This window comes from Phyllobates terribilis, unplaced genomic scaffold (genome assembly GCF_046119375.1).
Source record: "Phyllobates terribilis strain yellow unplaced genomic scaffold, ASM4611937v1 Scaffold_13__5_contigs__length_258822181, whole genome shotgun sequence".
Taxonomy (NCBI): domain Eukaryota; kingdom Metazoa; phylum Chordata; class Amphibia; order Anura; family Dendrobatidae; genus Phyllobates; species Phyllobates terribilis.
Window position 1 is genome coordinate 109,806,038 of NW_027362773.1, and position 20,059 is coordinate 109,826,096.

The 20,059-nt window shown below is 42.8% G+C and overlaps 1 protein-coding gene across 1 annotated transcript in view; it reads left to right on the forward strand.

Annotated features, from left to right (window-relative positions):
* LOC141174544 (cathepsin W-like) overlaps nt 1-20,059 on the forward strand; it is a 49,224-nt gene that overhangs the window by 23,272 nt on the left and 5,893 nt on the right. The window contains exons 6-10 of the mRNA XM_073659481.1: nt 3,976-4,056; nt 8,575-8,691; nt 13,596-13,660; nt 16,518-16,602; nt 19,303-19,361. Coding sequence (XP_073515582.1) covers nt 3,976-4,056; nt 8,575-8,691; nt 13,596-13,660; nt 16,518-16,602; nt 19,303-19,361 — 407 coding nt within the window. The remainder of the gene's footprint in view (nt 1-3,975; nt 4,057-8,574; nt 8,692-13,595; nt 13,661-16,517; nt 16,603-19,302; nt 19,362-20,059) is intronic.

The following is a 20,059-nucleotide window of genomic DNA, read 5'->3' on the forward strand; positions in this document are numbered from 1 at the left end:
TCACCAAAAATAGGGAGGAGGATTGGGAGGAATAAACAAACTAAATAGGAATAAGGACAAGGAGATAAACACTCATGAAACTACTGCACACAGATCACTTCAACTACTACTCCAAACTACACAGCTCAAAACTTTCCAGGAAGAAGATTCTTTCACCGGCAAGGAAGAAACTCCCAGAGCCAGTCAGTATATGTAGGGAGAGGAAATTATATAAGCAGTTGCAGCCGAGATCAAAAACGCTATATGGTCTCAGCCAGCATGGAAAGCGCACTGATGGAAAGGAAATCCATTTAAAATAGGACACGAATCACACTGTCTCTAAAGAGGACCTACGATTCATTACCCGTTGTGACCTTCTAACTCCAGGTCTCCTAGGGGGACGTGACATCCTCGTGACACTCACCCACTCAAGTCTATGGGTGTCGAAAAAAATCGGATCCCACACAGAATGTCAGATTTTTACAGATACATTTCTATTATATACCTAGGAAACGGTATTTAATCATGTACAGTACAGACCAAAAGTTTGGACACACCTTCTCATTTAAAGATTTTTCTGCATTTTCATGACTATGAAAATTGTACATTAACACTGAAGGCATCAAAACTATGAATTAACACATGTGGAATTATATACTTAACAAAAAAGTGTGAAACAACTGAAAATATGTCTTATATTCTAGGTTCTTCAAAGTAGCCACCTTTTGGTTTGATGACTGCTTTGCACATGACGCGCCCCCAGGGCCGTGGGGTACTCGGCAGCCGGGCCTCTGTTTGCTTGCAGGGGGGGATATCACGGTGGCTGGCCCGGTCCGTGACCCAGGGCGGTCAGTGCAAAAGGGGTTTATTTTTAGAAAGTTTGTGACGCCACCTGTGGAGTCTGGTGAGGATCACCAGTGCTGCAACAGTCCTCTGAGGCAGATGTTAGGGCAGCTTGTGATGGAACGGCTCCCCACAGGTGAAGCAGGCCTCAGGGCAGTGAAGTGAGAGCGTGGGGTGCGCTGGGCGTTGTAGTGCAGGGGGAACAATGGCGCAGATGAAAGAATGGATGGAGGCGGTACAGTGCACCCAAGGTTTTACTCACAATTCTCCAGACAGTCCACAGGTGCACTGTGCAGGTGCAGGCCTCCCACGTCGCGCTGCGTTCACCGGGCAGGGGTTCAATTCTTCCTCAGGCTGCTTGGGAATACCTGGCAGAACCCCACTTTCTCGTGTTCCTATTTTGACCGTCTTCACACTAGGTCCATCTCCCTCCTGCTCTGCGCTGCCCACTCTCAATCCCACTCGGGTGCTCTGAAGTCCTTCCTGTACGTCGGATCCGGGACCTACTTGACCCTCCTGGGGATTAGAATGCTGCAACGATCCCTCTGTCTTCTGACAGATGCGGGGCGTACAGGTGCCGTCCTGCGCGCGCCGTACCCTCTGGGATCCCTTCTATAACGGAGCCTACTCCCTGCTCCCCTCCTGGGCCTCCTGACTTGGCCCTACTTGTGTAGCAGATTTCCTAATGAGACTCTGCCCCCGGACTGTTCTTCTGAACTGTCCTGTGCTGTTCTTTTGAACTGCTCCATATAACTGAACTCTGATCTGCCACCTTAAGATGGCTTCCCTATTTATACTCTACTAAAGTGCTCCCTCTAACTACTTCCTCCACCCACACCCACTACTGGTTCCCGCTACCTTTGGGTTCCCCCCACTCCAGCAAGGGTCAGGGCTCAGCAGCTGCGCTCTGCATGTTGCCCCTCCAGCCGGCCTGGAGCAGTGTAGTGTTAAATGCAGGTGTTTGGGGTTCCGTGCAGCACTCCCATCTTACCTGAGAGAAGGGAGACACCACACCTCGGGGTGAGGTGCAGTACCTCTGTGGCGACTGAACCCTCAGGGGCGCCACACCACCTTTTGCTTTGATGACTGCTTTGCACACTCTTGGCATTCTCTTGATGAGCTTCAAGAGGTAGTCACCAGAAATGGTTTTCACTTCACAGGTGTGCCCTGTCAGGTTTAATAAGTTTAATGAAGGTCAGTCAGTGCGAAAAATTGGGAAAACTTTGAACCTGTCCCCAAGTGCAGTTGCAAAAACCATCAAGCGCTACAAAGAAACTGGCTCACATGAGGACCGCCCCAGGGAAGGAAGACGTTCTTCTGAGGATAAATTTATCCGAGTCACCAGCCTCAGAAATTGCAAGATAACAGCAGCTCAGATTAGAGACCAGGTCAATGCCACACAGAGTTCTAGCAGCAGACACATCTCTACAACAACTGTTAAGAGGAGACTTTGTGCAGCAGGCCTTCATGGTAAAATAGCTGCTAGGAAACCACTGCTAAGGACAGGCAACAAGCAGAAGAGACTTGTTTGAGCTAAAGAACACAAGGAATGGACATTAGACCAGTGGAAATCTGTGCTTTGGTCTGATGAGTCCAAATTTGAGATCTTTGGTTCCAACCACTGTGTCTTTGTGCGACGCAGAAAAGGTGAACGGATGGACTCTACATGCCTGGTTCCCACCGTGAAGCATGGAGGAGGAGGTGTGATGGTGTGGGGGTGCTTTGCTGGTGACACTGTTGGGGATTTATTCAAAATTGAAGGCATACTGAACCAGCATGGCTACCACAGCATCTTGCAGCGGCATGCTATTCCATCCGGTTTGCGTTTAGTTGGACCATCATTTATTTTTCAACAGGACAATGACCCCAAACACACCTCCAGGCTGTGTAAGGGCTATTTGACCAAGAAGGAGAGTGATGGGGTGCTACGCCAGATGACCTGGCCTCTACAGTCACCAGACCTGAACCCAATCGAGATGGTTTGGGGTGAGCTGGACCGCAGAATGAAGGCAAAAGGGCCAACAAGTGCTAAGCATCTCTGGGAACTCCTTCAAGATTGTTGGAAGACCATTTCCGGTGACTACCTCTTGAAGCTCATCAAGAGAATGCCAAGAGTGTGCAAAGCAGTCATCAAAGCAAAAGGTGGCTACTTTGAAGAACCTAGAATATAAGACATATTTTCAGTTGTTTCACACTTTTTTGTTAAGTATATAATTCCACATGTGTTAATTCATAGTTTTGATGCCTTCAGTGCGAATGTACAATTTTCATAGTCAAGAAAATACAGAAAAATCTTTAAATGAGAAGGTGTGTCTAAACTTTTGGTCTGTACTGTACATATTTTAATATAGATATGTGAAAACGGATAGCACAAGGATGTCACACGGACATCACACGGATGTCGCACGGATGTGAAAAAAGAACACATGGATGGCACATGGATGAAAATCTGAGAAAAATTAGATGAAAATCCTCAGAGTATTCTGGATGAAACTCGGACGATTTCTCATACGCTTGTCTGCAGCCTCCCTAATACAAAAGAGTAGAATTGCACAGCCAAAGGCTGCAGTTCATGCAATACTGAAGCTGGATACAAGAGAAAATCTATGTTCACACTGGGAGGATAGCATCACTTTGCTGAGCATTAGGGCGCAGACAGACGACCGTATTTCTCATGCGAGGATGGCATTGCAATCCTCGGACTGGCTGTCGGCTCTCCTGACCTGAGTGGCAGCATGTGTTTCTCTGCAGCTGTCATGCTCAGGTCAGAAGAGCCGACAGCAGGTCTGAGGATTGCGATGCTATCCTTGCATGAGAAATACGGCTCTCTGCTCCCTTACTGCTCCATCATTTTAATGAGCAGGACAGCCACTGATCAAAACATCTGACGTGTCTCTATAACAATTGCAGTTACTCAATAATTGACATATGACCTAACTTGTCCTGCAAATAAACAAGCCCTTACATAAAGTAGATATGTCAACAGAAAAATAAAGAAGTTAGGGCTCTTCCAAACTGTTCATGTAAAAATGGAAAAATTGCATGTCTTGAAAGCTCCCTTATTTCTGCGGGCATGCTGAATTTCTACTTTGCAAACTTTACTCCTCCTAAATTTACCTCTTCTCATTTGTTCACCTAAATATTTTCTTTCAGAGGTTCTGGATTGTAGTCCTTTTGAAGATGGCTGTAAAGGAGGATATCTTTGGGACGCTTACAAAACTGTCAGGAAGCAAAGTAAGAAATATTATATTTACTGTACAGAAATACAAAATGTATCATGTAAGACAATAGATCATTTTGACCACTCCTAAAATTTTGAACAGATAGATTAAATTGCTAGTCAGTTTACCCAATGAAGCCACATAAGAATAAAGGATATTCCAAAATCAAGCGGGATTGCGAGGCCATGAAAGATTTGAGGGAGGACAAAACTGTTACTGTAAAACCAATGTCATTGTCGCGTGATTTACAATCAGGAAATGAACGGATTGTGGGAAAATCAAACTGCCTTTTAAAAACTCAAAAGCAACACTAATAAGTTTACAAAAGTTATGAAAACTATTTGATAAAACCATGTCATATAATTTACTTATTTGTTATGTAACAGAGTCACTGGTGTTATATGCGAGTGAAGTACACTCTGCACCCCATCTTGACTGAAAAAAAAACAGAAATGTAGAAATTTTTTCAAATTTATTAAAAAAGAAAAACTGAAATATCACATGGGCATTAAGTATTCAGACACTTTGCTCAGACACTCATATTTAAGTCACATGCTGTCCATTTCCTTGTGATCCTCCTTGAGATGGTTCTACTCCTTCATTGGAGTCCAGCTGTGTTTAATTAAACTGATAGGACTTGATTTGGAAAGGCACACACCTGTCTATAAAAGACCTCACAGCTCACAGTGCATGTCAGACCAAATGAGAATCATGAGCTCAAAGGAACTGCCCAAGGAGCTCAGAGACAGAACTGTGGCAAGGCACAGATCTGGCCAAGGTTACAAAAGAATATCTGCATTACTCAAGGTTCCTAAGAGCACAGTGGCCTCCATAATCCTTAAATGGAAGAAATTTGGGACCACCTGAAGTCTTCCTACACCTGGCCGTCCAGCCCAACTGAGCAATCGTGGGAGAAGAGCCTTGGTGAGAGAAGTAAAGAAAAAGCCCAAGATCACTGTGGCTGAGCTCCAGAGATGCAGTAGGGAGATGGGAGAAAGTTCCACAAAGTCAACTATCACTGCAGCCCTCCACCAGTCGGCCCTTTATGGCAGAGTGGCCCAATGGAAGCCTCTCCTCAGTGCAAGACATATGAAAGCGCGCATAGAGTTTGCTCAAAAACACATTAAGGACTCCCAGACTATGAGAAATAAGATTCTCTGGTCTGATGAGACGAAGATAGAACTTTTTGGTGATAATTCTAAGCAGTATGTGTGGAGAAAACCAGGCACTGCTCATCACCTGCCCAATACAATCCCAACAGTGAAACATGGTGGTGGCAGCATCATGCTATGGGGGTGTTTTTCAGTTGCAGGGACAGGACCATTGGTTGCAATTGAAGGAAACATGAATGCGGCCAACTACAGAGATATCCTGGATGAACACCTCTTCCAGAGTGCTCTGGACCTCAGACTTGACCAAAGGCTCACCTTCCAACAAGACAATGACCCTAAGCACACAGCTAAAATAACAATGGAGTGGCTTCTGAACAACTCTATGACCATTCTTGACTGGCCCAGCCAGAGCCCTGACCTAAATCCAATTGAGCATCACTGGAGAGACCTGAAAATGGCTGTCCACCAACGTTCACCATTCAACCTGACGAAACTGGAGAGGATCTGCAAGGAAGAATGGCACAGGATCCCTAAATCCAGGTGTGAAAAACTCGTTGCATCATTCCCAAGAAGACTCATGGCTGTACTAACTCAAAAGGGTGCTTCTACTCAATACTGAGCAAAGGGTTTGAATACTTATGACCATGTGATATTTCAGTTTTTCTTTTTTAATAAATTTTCAAAAATTTCTACATATCTTTTTTTTACAGTCAAGATGGGGTGCAGAGTGTACTTTAATGAGAAAAAAATGAACTTTTTAGAATTTACCAAATGGCTGCAATGAAACAAAGAGTGAAAAATTTAAAGGGGTCTGAATACTTTCCGTACCCACTGTAGCTACAGCTGTTCTGTGAAGGCCTCAGAGGTTTGTTTCTGAACATTAGGGATCAGACAGCATCTTGAAAACGAAGGAACCCACCAGACAGGTCAGAGATAAAGTTGTGTAGAAGAGTAAAGCAGGGTTAGTTTATAAAAAAAATAGCCCAAGCACTGAACATCTCACAGAGCACTGGTCAATCCATCATCCAAAAATGGAAGGAGTATGGCACAACAGCAAACCTACCAAGACATGGCCGTCCACCTAAACTGACATCCTAAGCAAGGAAAGCACTAATTAGAGAAGCAATTTGCGGCCCCTCTGCCTGCCTCCAGTCTGTGAAAGCAGGTCACTGCCGAGATTTTAAACAGAGGGGGCCGGTCATTCACAGAGTGGAGCTAGGAAAAAGGGCCGGGGAATCACAGACAGGAAGGAGAAGACCCAGTGCACAGTCCGACCCCTGTGCACCCAAATATAATTAGAAGAAAATTTTAAATAGGGAATAAAGAAGAACTACAAAGCAGAATTCTTCATCAAATGTATCAATGTAATCAGTATTACAGCGCCATTACAGACATGGCGTTACTTTACATAACAAAATCATGCTGACAAGTTTGGGCAGCATGAATCGCCTAACAGGTTCCTTTTAAAGGAGTTCTCCTATCTCGGACATTGATTGCATATCAACAGGATAAGCCATAAATATCAGATGGATGTGACTCACATTTATCTCAAGAATGAGGCCTCTTTACACAGTCTCAGGAAAAGAGAGGTGGCCAAACAGGCGTAGTCCACTTCATTCTTTCTGTGGGAGCTCCACAAATTGCAGAGTGGTAGAAACACTATAAATGGCCCAGATGGGAATGCTCTTTAAAATCAAAACACCATGCAGAACTACTGTCAGCAATATCCAATATATACAGTGCCTACAAGTAGTATTCAACCCCCTGCAGATTTAGCTGGTTTGATAAGATGCAAATAAGTTAGAGCCTTCAAACTGCAAACAAGAGTAGGTTTTATGAACAGAAGCATAAATCTTACAAACCAAAAAGTTATGTTGCTCAGTTGAATTTTATTAAATTTTAAACATAAAAGTGTGGGTCAATTATTATACAACCTCTATGTTTAATATTTTGTGGAATAACCCTTGTTTGCAATTACAGCTAATAATCGTCTTTTATAAGACCTGATCAGGCCGGCACAGGTCTGTGGAGTTATCTTGGCCCACTCCTCCATGCAGATCTTCTCCAAGTTATCTAGGTTCTTTGGGTGTCTCATGTGGACTTTATTCTTGAGCTCCTTCCACAAGTTTTCAATTGGGTTAAGGTCAGGAGACTGACTAGGCCACTCCAACACCTTGACTTTTTCCCTCTTGAACCAGGCCTTGGTTTTCTTGGCTGTGTGCTTTGGGTCGTTGTCTTGTTGGAAGATGAAATTATGACCCATCTTAAGATCCTTGATGGAGGAGCGGAGGTTCTTGGCCAAAATCTCCAGGTAGGCCATGCTATCCATCTTCCCATGGATGCGGACCAGATGGCCAGGCCCCTTGGCAGAGAAACAGCCCCACAGCATGATGCTGCCACCACCATGCTTGACTGTAGGGATGGTATTCTTGGGGTCGTATGCAGTGCCATCCAGTCTCCAAACGTCACGTGTGTGGTTGGCACCAAAGATCTCGATCTTGGTCTCATCAGACCATAGAACCTTGAACCAGTCTGTCTCAGAGTCCTCCAAGTGATCATGAGCAAACTGTAGACGAGCCTTGACATGATGCTTTGAAAGTAAAGGTACGTAAGGGCTCGTCTGGAACGGAGACCATTGCGGTGGAGTACGTTACTTATGGTATTGACTAAAACCAATGTCCCCACTGCCATGAGATCTTCCCGGAGCTCCTTCCTTGTTGTCCTTGGGTTAGCCTTGACTCTTCGGACAAGCCTGGCCTCGGCACGGGAGGACACTTTCAAAGGCTGTCCATTCCGTGGAAGGCTAACAGTAGTTCCATAAGCCTTCCACTTACGGATGATGCTCCCAACAGTGGAGACAGGTAGGCCCAACTCCTTGGAAAGGGTTTTGTACCCCTTGCCAGCCTTGTGACCCTCCACGATCGTGTCTCTGATGGCCTTGGAATGCTCCTTTGTCTTTCCCATGTTGACCATGTCTGAGTGCTGTTCACAAGTTTGGGGAGGGTCTTAAATAGTCAGAAAAGGCTGGCAAAAGAGATCTTTAATCCACACATGTGAAGCTCATTATTCTTGGTACCTGAACTACTTCTTAATACTTTTGGGAGACCAAACAGAATTCTTGTGGTTTGAGGGGTTGAATAATAAATGACACTCTGAATTAACTTTTAACGTTTTTTATATAAAAAAAAAAAATAAATTTGCTGCAGTGCATTTCCCACTTCCAGGCTGATCTACAGTACAAATGTCACAATGCCAAGTTAATTCCGCATGTGTCAACCAGCTAAATCTGCAGGGGGTTGAATACTACTTGTAGGCACTGTATACAGTAGTGTCTATTGTATTCTATAAATATTTGTTATATAAAATGAATGTATTAATTAATAAAAGTCAATAATATTTTTCTCTGATTTCCTCTATAGACGGACTGGTTCCTGAATGTGTTTACCCATATAAAGGGATTAAACAGGCATGTCAAAAGTTCAATTCTTTAAAAACGAACATAAAAGGCTTTAGAATGCTGCCTCGAAATGAAAACGGTAAGGAATATAAGATATTTTTTTTGTGCAGTGGAAGCTTTGATTACTAAGAAATTCTGATGATATTCCTGTTTACTGTGAGACTCTTAGAAAATCTGAAAAATATATTGGCCTAATTTCCTGCATAAACGAGATTATTAGCTAAATGCATAAATGCAAAACACCAGTCTTAATGAATCGGGGACAATATGTTTTCTCTTTCTTTTCTAAACTTTAATCTTTCAATGTCATAGATTCATTTCAGACATTCACACCTATAAATTCTAGTACACCAAGGCGCCGATTAATCAGGACTAGCATTTTGCACACCAATCTTAATGAAAGGTGCGCTGGGGTAAGATGCACTAAATTTATTAAAGAGAAACTGTCGGCAGGTATTTGCTATTTAATCTGAAAGCAATAAATCAAAAAGGGTGTCCTGAATTTTATATACCAATTGTTGGTGTCATTCTATAGACAATAAATATCCACGTATACCTATATCATAAATATGAGATATAACAAATGACTGGCCATATAGATAATATCACAATCACTTTATTGAAGACATATGTATTAAAAACAAGTACAAAAGAATACCTCAAAAAGAGACAAAAGACCAAACCTACTATATATACAAGTCCCCACAAAATATTCACTGAAAAGCTTCTAGTATAATCTAATTTTTAGTAAATAGCTTGCTGAATGCTGCATAGTTTATAATAGTAACTAGAGCATTAAAAGCTATTGGGCTATATTAAGCTGATGCTCCACTTTCCTAATACATTATATAGTTCAGTACACAAGCCATTGGAACAAGGTGCTAAAGGGAAACAACAGAAACAACAAATCCTATGACAACTCAGGCGACGCCCCCTGAGGAAATGGTTGGCATGAAACGCGCGTTGGGGCTGCGAGACAGGAGACCGCACTATGCGCAGGACGTGCACTGCTTCTCTACATAATAACATGTAAGTTGTCATAGGATTTGTTGTTTCTGTTGTTTCCCTTTAGCACCTTGTTCCCAAGGCTTGTGTACTGGGCTATATAATGCATTAGGAAAGCTTTTATGCCTCTAGTTACTACTAGAAACTACTAGAAACTGTGCAGCATTCAGCAGGCTATTTACTAGAAATTAGATTACACTAGAAGCTTTTCAGTGAATATTTTGTGGGGACTTGCATGCATACTAGGTTTGGTCTTTTGTCTCTTTTTGAGGTATTCTTTTGTACTTGCTTTTAATACATATGTCTTCAATAAAGTGATTGTGATTTTATCTACTTGGGCAGTCATTTGTTATGTCTCATTTTTATGATAGCGGTATACGTGGATATTTATTAATCTGAAAGCAGCATGATGTAGGGGCAGACACCCTGATTCCAATAATGTTTCACTTGCTCAGCAGCTTGCTGTAGTTTCAATACAATCAGTGTTTTATCAGGAGGAGATTATCACTGCAGGACTAGGTGTTATGTCTCAAGCAGTCAGGATAATCTATATAACCCCACCCTCACCACTGATTGGCAGCTTGCTGACAATGTACAAAGGAAGCTTCCAATCAGTGGTGTGGGCGGGGTTATGCACAGCTCAGCATTGTGAGCACTGCTACATCTACAACAGAGAAAACAGTGATGCTCTTAAAATGGCATCAAGCAGCCCATTAAGTGACACATCGCTGGAATCAGGATCTCTTCCCATACCTCATGCTGCTCTCATATTACATAGCAAAAACCTGCTGATAGATTCCCTTTAAGTGACTGGGTTAACATTTTTGGTAGAGACGAATGGCAGTTGTAAGATGTGGCGACTTCATTAAGAGGAATGCACTTCCACCAGAAGTGTTACCCCAGCCAGGGGCTAGTGTATATTTCTGCCATAATTTCTGCCATCTTTGTAGTGCAAATAATGATGAAGTTGATGGACAAGTTGTGTCACGCTCTGTCCTGCACCAGCTCTACTCACTTTGGCAGAGCTGGCCGAGACTTGCATGAAAATATCAAAAGTTGCCACGTTTTTGCACAACTTCAAGTTGTCCAAAAATGTTGTGAGATTTCAAAGTTATACACTAGACGAAAACTCTTTGATGCAGGCAGGTGTTCCTCTATAGAAGAGGTGCAGCTTTCTGCCACAACTATACTACTAGAACTCTAAAAACCATTGGCTCTAATGAAGGAGACCAAGATTGTTGGTATGGAAAGTACTACAATTTAGAACAGTTAAAAAATGTACATCCACTTGTGCAAGATAGTGATTATAGTGTAGGATCCTGCAGTATAATCTTTTTTCTAAATCACTCAGTTTTGCTGATAACTGCAGCACGGACTACCTGAACTCTGTGCTGAAGGTTACTTTAAACTAGCAGAGGTACAATTTAAAGGAAATCTGTCCTCAGGCTTTTGCTACCCCATCTGAGAGCAGCATGATGCGGGGACAGAGATCCTGATTCCAGTGATATGTCACTTACTGGGCTGTTTGCTGCAGTTTTGATAAAATCACAGTTTTATTTGCTGCAGGTCTACCAGTTCTCTGAATGCTGAGCTCTGTGTATAATCCCGCCCCCCCCAACTGATTGGCAGCTTTCTGTGTACACCTTACATAAGCAGAAAGCAGCCAATCAGTGGTGTGGGCGGAGGTACACAGAGCTTATGAATATGGAGGACTACATGGTAACAGATTTACTAGTCCTCTACTGATCTCTTGCTGATAAAACAATGATTTTATCAAAACTACAGCAAGCAGCAGCACAGTAAGTGACTCAGCGCTAGAATCAGGGTCTCGGCCAGTGGCGTAACTACTGGAGCCCAGTGCAAAATTTGGACCTGGGCTCACACCTGCATATTGGTCAGGTGTATGGGCCCTTGTAGTGTTCTATATCCTATAAAGATGTATGTGTTCACCCTCCATGTAATAATGTTCCCCATTCTGATCCCCTTTCTGCAATAATGTCCCCTGTCCTGGCCTCTTTCTGTAATGATGTCCCCCATCCTGGTCCCTTCCTGGAATTATGAGCCCCATCCTGGTATAAAGACGCCCATCCTAGTAAAATGTCCCCCATCCTGGTATAATTACCTCCATCCAGCCCAATACTGGTATAATGACCCCCATCCTGGTATAATGACCCCATCTTGGGCCCTAGCTTAGTAAAATGGCCCCCATGCCAGGGCCCCTTACAGGTATAATGTCCCCCATCCTTCTATAATGATCCCCATCTTGGGCCCTCTCTGTTATGATCTGCAACAAGTACTAAGGAAAGATAGGGGAAAGCTGTCCCTACAGTAAGACTAACCTGAATCTCTACGATGTAGCGGGCTGCCTGTTCCTAGCGAACAGACCCGCCTTAGTCCTCGGCTAGTCTGAACGAAGACCTATAGCAGGGGGGAGGGGTCCCTAAAAGAACTAAGGACTGGAACAAAAATGGTACACCTCCTAAACAGAGAAATTGTTGCAGAACACAAAAAGACAAACTGACAAAAAGGTACTAGAGGTCCCAGAAAGACCAAGCGAACTGACAGAGATAGGCACCGAATCACCTGGCTAGAGAAACAGTCAAACAACACTGAAGTCCAGCACAGCCAAAAGGGCTGAGCTGGAATATAAAGGCAGATGGTCACGTGACCCCAAAACACAAGAAGAAAAAAACAAACAGGAGGGTTCTAACACTATCCTGGTATAATAATCCCTATCTTGGTTTAATGAACCCCTATCCTGGTTTAATGACCTTCCATACTGGTAAAATGTCCCCAATCCTGGTTTAATGACCTCCCCCATTCTGGTAAAATGTTCCCCATCCTGGTATAATGACCCCCATCCTGGGCTCCTTTCAGGTATAATGTCCTCCATCCTGGTATAATGTTCCCCATCTTCGTTTAATGACCCTCTATCCTGGTAAAATGTCCCCCATCCTGGTATAATGAGCCCCCATCCTGGTATAATAACACCCATCTTGGGCCCCATCCTGTTAAAAAGTTCTCCATCCTGGGCTCCTTCCAGGTATAATGTTCCTCATCCTGCTATAATGATCCCCATCTTGATTTAATGACACCCATCTTGGGCCCCATCCTCGTAAAAAGTACCCTATCTGGGGCCCCTTTCAGGTATAATGTCCCCCATCCTGGTATAATGACCCCCAATTCCGGTAAAATATCCAACATCCTGGTATAATGACACCCATCTTGGGCCCCATCCTGGTAAAAAGTTCCCCATCCTGGGCCCCTTCCAGGTATATTGTCCCCCATCCTGTTATAATGATCCCCATCTTGGTTTAATGACCCCCCATCCTGGTATAATGACCCCCATCTTGGGCCCCACCATCCTGGTAAAAAGTTCCCCATCCTGGTCCCCTGCCAGATATAATGTCCCCTATCCTGGTATAACGACACCCATCTTGGGCCCCATCCTGGTAAAAAGTTCCCCATCCTGGCCCCCTGCCAGGTATAATGTCCCCTATCCTAGTATAATGACACCCATCTTGGGTCCCATGCGGGTAAAAGGTTTCCCATCCTGGGCCCCTTCCAGGTATAATGTCCCCCATCCTAGTATAATGACCCCCCCATCCTGGCTTTGACTGGGCCACTGTCAGCTGCCAGCTTCTAATTGGCCCGTGGCGTGTAACGCGGTGCAGGGCCCCGGAGGGTTTCTGTGCTGCAATACACTATAGCTGAATGGTTATCTGACGATGCACATTCGTTTGAAATAGGAACCAGTGTCGGCGGTCCCCCCTCCTGCACGGGCCTGGTCACAGTCACAAACTCTGAGACGGCAATTATTACTCCCCTAGTCTCTTTTCGTAAATCATGCTGCCGTCAAATTAGGTGAAAAATCCTGGTGACAGATTCCCTTTAAACCAATAGGGTTAAAGAAAAATTATTACATTCATGGAAACATTTTAGAATTACACATTGATTTGTTATATTTTTTTCTTTCAGTAATGGCCTGTTATGTCAGGAACAGTGGAACAATTGCTGTGGGCATGAATGCTATTGTTCTGAAGGTAAAATATGCAGTGAAAGAATGGATAGAACATGTACTGGAAACACAGATATGTGAATGAGGCCTTAGAGAAACTCATGAGATGGGAATAGCCCTTTAATTCCATGGATACGGTCAAGAAGAACCAGCTTAGAAAAATTGTAATGGAGTGGGTGGCTTTTAGTTGCAAAATGAGTCAACAAGCAGGATCAAAACCAAGCAGATAGATGCAAATTATAGTCACAAAACTACGTGGGGTCAGAAGTCAATACTCTCAGTCACTACAGTTGCAGTTTCACATATGCAACCAAAATAAATAAAGACATTCATATACACATACATTTGTAAGGTGCCCCAGTGAGGTAGTTGTGGGTGAGCTGTAGCTCCTGCTCTCTCTGACACCTTACAGCCTTCCCTCCCTCCCACCTTACCTCCCTCTGATGTGCTGCAGTATATGTGGTGCTTTCCACTTACTTCAGACCTGCCAGTCACGTCTGTCTCCAGGCATTTCTCTTCTGTAACCAGGGCAGCAATAAATTCAGAGGACAAGAGGTTCATAACAATAACTGGGACTTTACTTGAGGAAGAGTAATATGTACAATATTTACAGGCAGATATAATGGATAAGGCCCAACGGGTTGTCATCTTTCCCACTGGTACTTGACAACTTCAGCCCTGGTTCCCAATTTATGGGAAGCATCTCTGTTGCCTTATTCTCTAGCCCTAGAGAATCTTCCTCACCAATTACAGTATATCTGGATCCTAGTTCTCCCCACATTTTAGGTTTGAGTCCTGACTTCTTATGCAGCCTGCAGACAGAATGTGTCCCCAGGTCCTCATTGACTCTCTTGAGTTTCCCAGGCCAAATAAGGGGACTCTTGTGGAGGGATTTTTCTCCTTGGTGATCCACAGTCTGGGGTATGGGGCTCACGTCTGCCCTAGCAGCCAATATACCAAGGCTGTGTGTCCTGTCCCAAGTACTAAATCTCACTAACTAACTACTTCCCACAGTGCCCACCCTCTATGTGCTGTCCTCACACACAGTTAACTCCCTCACTGCCCTAAATGCCTACAATGCTACTGGCCAACTTCACCTGTTATCTGCATTCTAAACAGTGGCATCTTGTGGCTGGTTACTAATACTACAGCCCAGAAGGAAACATATCAGGAACAGAGCATTTATTCACATCCTGTGCTCAACCATAGCACTGGGTTCCCTCTCCCTCTACTGGGCTAGATTATCACAGCTAACTGTTATGAACTGCTACAAACACTAAGGAAAGAAAGGAAAACTGTCCCTACAATAGGACTAAGCTGATTCCCTACGATGCAGCGGGGGACCTGTTCCTTGTGAACAGACCCGTCTAAGTCCTCGGCTAGTCTGAACGCAGACCTATAGATATAAGGGAGGGGTCCCTACAAGAACTAAGGACTGGGAGATAGCTGGACACCTCCTAGCAGAAATTGCAGCAGAGCAAAGACAAACAAACAAACAGAAGTACTAGTGGTCAAAAGACCAAGCAAACTACAGAGTAAGGTACAAGGCACCTGGCTAGCTTAAGAGTAAAAGTAAAAAGTAAAAGTATTAAAATCTGACCTTGACATTACAATATTCCAGAACGATTTGGATAAGATGACTGAATGGGCAAACCCTTGGCAGATGAGGTTTAATGTAGATAAAGGTAGAGTAATTCACCTAGGATGGAGTAATCCTATTGCTGCATATACATTAATGGGAGTATACTCGGGACTACAGAACAGGAGAAGGACTTGGGTATTCTGGTTACAAGTAAGCTGAGCAGCAGCACTCAATGTCAAGCAGCAGCTAGAAAAGCAAACAAGATTTTAGAATGTATAAAAAGAGAAATAAAATTATGTCATCCCAATGTATTGTTACCCCTTTATCAATCACTGGTGAGGCCACATCTGGAATATGGGATCCAGTTTTGGGCGCCACATTTAAAAATGATATTCAGAAGTTAGAGTCAGTTCAAAGGCAGCAACTAGATAATAACAAGGGATGGAGGCCTCTCATATGATGAGAGATTGAAAAAAGTGAGCTTGTTTAGTTTAGAAAAACGACGCCTCAGAGGGGATCTCATTTACATGTATAAATATATGTGTGATCAGTACAAAGAACTGGCACATGACTTACTCCTTCCAAAGACCATACTAAGGATCAGGTTCACTCATTACAGGTGGAAGTAAGGCGATTCCGGTATCTAAACAGGAAAGGGTTCTTTACAGTCAGAGCAGTTGGACTGTGGAATGCCGACCACAAGAGGTAGTGATGGCCGACACTATAACAGCTTTCAAAAAAGGGCTGGATGATTTCCTCAATACACATAACATTGTGGGTTACAGTTAAATTAGACAAAATGTTACACCTATAGTAGTACATTTAATACAGTAATAGTAATTACATGACTAGTATCATAAGTAGGTTTGATCCAGGGTTCTAGGACTGATCGCCTTTTCTTGGGGTCAAGAAGGAATTTTATCCCGTGATGCAAATTGGCTGAATGTGTCCTGGGGTTTTTGCCTTCTTCTGGATCAACAGTTTTAGGCATAGGGATTTTAGTAATACCATTATTAGAATCACAAGAGTAATACAAAAACTAAAATGAATTAAAAAATTAGAAAAGGGTTCATTTGTAATTGTAATTGTGCAACAATAATAAAAATGGTAATAATACATTTGTGAGGCCTAGTCCCAGTTAGCTAGTAAGTTAGTGTAGTGTTAGTGTAGGGAGTACAATTGGGGGAGAAAGGTTGGACTTGATGGACCTAGGTCTTTATTCAACCTACATTACGATGTTCCTATGTTGTATCGTGTCTACAGTATTCATTAATTGTTGACTCTTTTGGTGTTAATACAGTGTTACCAGAGAGGAGTAATTCGACGTAAATCCTGTGATCGAAAAAAATTAAACCATGCAGTTGTACTAATGGGATTTTCCAAAGGTAAAGATAAATCTTAGTTCTTAATTCTTTTGGTTTTGCTTCAAGGAACTAGGACATTTTTGCAGAAAAAAAATGCTGTTTGCAAAACTACCTTGCAGGTGTCCTAAAATCGATTTCATTGTGGTTCTGTTAGTGAAATAGATCCCCCGCTCTCCAACTGTTGTGATGAATATAGCTGTATATCTGTGCATCCTTTGTGCCCCGATTCATCATTGCCTTTGTGCCTGTTTTTTGTTTAGTTTTGTGTGTTTTTCTCCTTTTTCTAGCACCCAATTCATTACTCTGCTCCTTTTGTGAAGTCTATTTTATTTGTGCTCGTCTATTTTTCGTTTTTTTTTGTTTTCCGTTTAATGGGCAGAGTCTAGCAATCCAGATGTTTTCACCTGATTTATCAATTGCGACTTTATAAAAAGACGCACAACGTGGGTCCACTTCACTCCAGTTTCTCCTTGATGTATTTTTGAGTATGCCAGATTTTTGCAACTTTTGGCACGAAAAGTCTCAAAAACAGAGAGGAAAAAAGCCAATTTTTGACTTTGCGGCAAATTCATGAATCACATGCACCATTTTGATGAATTTAGCGCTAAAAACGGCAACTAATACCACAAGGCAGAAAAAAAAGAAAGTGACTTTAAAAAAAAAACGCAAATGATGAATCGGGGCCATAATATTGTAAAGTACAGACATTATTCTCTACACAGCTGTCAGACTTTTTTTATTCTTAGTCAAAATCTTACAACTGCTGCATGTATTACAAAGCTGTAGCACTTCTATACAAAAAAAAAAAACAGGGAGGAAAGGAAAAATAAAATCAATGAAATATATATATATATATATATATATATATATATATATATATATGTACAGTGCCTACAAGTAGTATTCAACCCCCTGCAGATTTAGCTGGTTTGATAAGATGCAAATAAGTTAGAGCCTTCAAACTGCATTCGAGAGTAGGTTTTATGAACAGAAGCATAAATCTTACAAACCAAAAAGTTATGTTGCTCAGTTGAATTTTATTAAATTTTAAACATAAAAGTGTGGGTCAATTATTATTCAACCCCTATGTTTAATATTTTGTGGAATAACCCTTGTTTGCAATTACAGCTAATAATCGTCTTTTATAAGACCTGATCAGGCCGGCACAGGTCTGTGGAGTTATCTTGGCCCACTCCTCCATGCAGATCTTCTCCAAGTTATCTAGGTTCTTTGGGTGTCTCATGTGGACTTTATTCTTGAGCTCCTTCCCAAGTTTTCAATTGGGTTAAGGTCAGGAGACTGACTAGGCCACTCCAACATCTTGACTTTTTCCCTCTTGAACCAGGCCTTGGTTTTCTTGGCTGTGTGCTTTGGGTCGTTGTCTTGTTGGAAGATGAAATTACGACCCATCTTAAGATCCTTGATGGAGGAGCGGAGGTTCTTGGCCAAAATCTCCAGGTAGGCCGTGCTATCCATCTTCCCATGGATGCGGACCAGATGGCCAGGCCCCTTGGCTGAGAAGCAGCCCCACAGCATGATGCTGCCACCATCATGCTTGACTGTAGGGATGGTATTCTTGGGGTCGTATGCAGTGCCATCCAGTCTCCAAACATCACGTGTGTGGTTGGCACCAAAGATCTCGATCTTGGTCTCATCAGACCATAGAACCTTGAACCAGTCTGTCTCAGAGTCCTCCAAGTGATCATGAGCAAACTGTAGACGAGCCTTGACATGACGCTTTGAAAGTAAAGGTACCATACAGGCTCGTCTGGAACGGAGACCATTGCGGTGGAGTACGTTACTTATGGTATTGACTGAAACCAATGTCCCCACTGCCATGAGATCTTCCCGGAGCTCCTTCCTTGTTGTCCTTGGGTTAGCCTTGACTCTTCGGACAAGCCTGGCCTCGGCACGGGAGAACACTTTCAAAGGCTGTCCAGGCTGTGGAAGGCTAACAGTAGTTCCATAAGCCTTCCACTTACGGATGATGCTCCCAACAGTGGAGACAGGTAGGCCCAACTCCTTGGAAAGGGTTTTGTACCCCTTGCCAGCCTTGTGACCCTCCACGATCTTGTCTCTGATGGCCTTGGAATGCTCCTTTGTCTTTCCCATGTTGACCATGTCTGAGTGCTGTTCACAAGTTTGGGGAGGGTCTTAAATAGTCAGAAAAGGCTGGCAAAAGAGATCTTTAATCCACACATGTGAAGCTCATTATTCTTGGTGCCTGAACTACTTCTTAATACTTTAGGGGGACCAAACAGAATTCTTGTGGTTTGAGGGGTTGAATAATAAATGACACTCTGAATTAACTTTTAACGTTTAAAAAAAAACAAAAAAAAAAAACAAAAACAAAATTTGCTGCAGTGCATTTCCCACTTCCAGGCTGATCTACAGTACAAATGTCACAATGCCAAGTTAATTCCGCATGTGTCAACCAGCTAAATCTGCAGGGGGTTGAATACTACTTGTAGGCACTGTATATATACTGTATAGACACCCACAAAATGCCACTTAGTGGGCTGCATGCTGTCATTTTGATACAATCACTGTTTTCTCTGCTGCAGATCTAGCAGTGCTCAGAATGCTGAGCTGTGTATAACTCCGCCCACACCACTGCTTGGCTGCTTTCTGTGTACACTGTGCATAGGCAGAAAGCTGCCAATCAGTGGTGGGACAGGGTTACACAAATCAGTTGACTTCTTTTTCTTTTGTTTTCTGCAGGCACTAAATTACCTTATTGGATCATAAAAAACAGCTGGGGGGCTGATTGGGGAGAACGCGTAAGTATTAGTAAAGATTGGATACTTTCAAATAGCATTAATACTTTTGAACTGTGTAGGAACCATACAGTATATAATGTGTCAAAAAAAAGCTTGGATCTTAAAGGAACAAGAAAAAGAAATAATTTTCCAAAATGGACTGAGAGCCCAGGAAGCTTCCTTTCCGAAAGCATATGCAGTAATAGCATCATCAAAATCATAATTCTAGTTGACCTTCAATGTTGACTGTTTGCTTCTTAGGTTCAAAATCCAGTTGTAATAATTTAATAGGTGCCTGAGCAATAGTTTCTTCCAAAAAATGAAGCCCATTTTCTGGTTAACATGAAGCTTATCATGAAGTAGTACAGTAGTGTGATACAATAATGTACAGTGTTAGATATTAAAGCAGGAAAAATATAAGAATGGAAGAACAATGCTACTGCGAGTAGATGCGTCCAAATTTTTCATTTTTTTGCTTTTTGATTACTACATAATTATTATTTATTATTATAGCGCTATTTATCCCATGGCGCTTTACATGTGAAAAGGGGTATACATAATAAAAACAAGTACAATAATCTTAAACAATACAAGTCAGCGATTGGTACAGGAGGAGCGAGGACCCTGCCCGCGAGGGCTCACAATCTACAAGGGATGGGTGAAGATACAGTAGGTGAGGGTAGAGCTGGTCGTGGAGTGGTATGGTAGAGTGGTGGTTA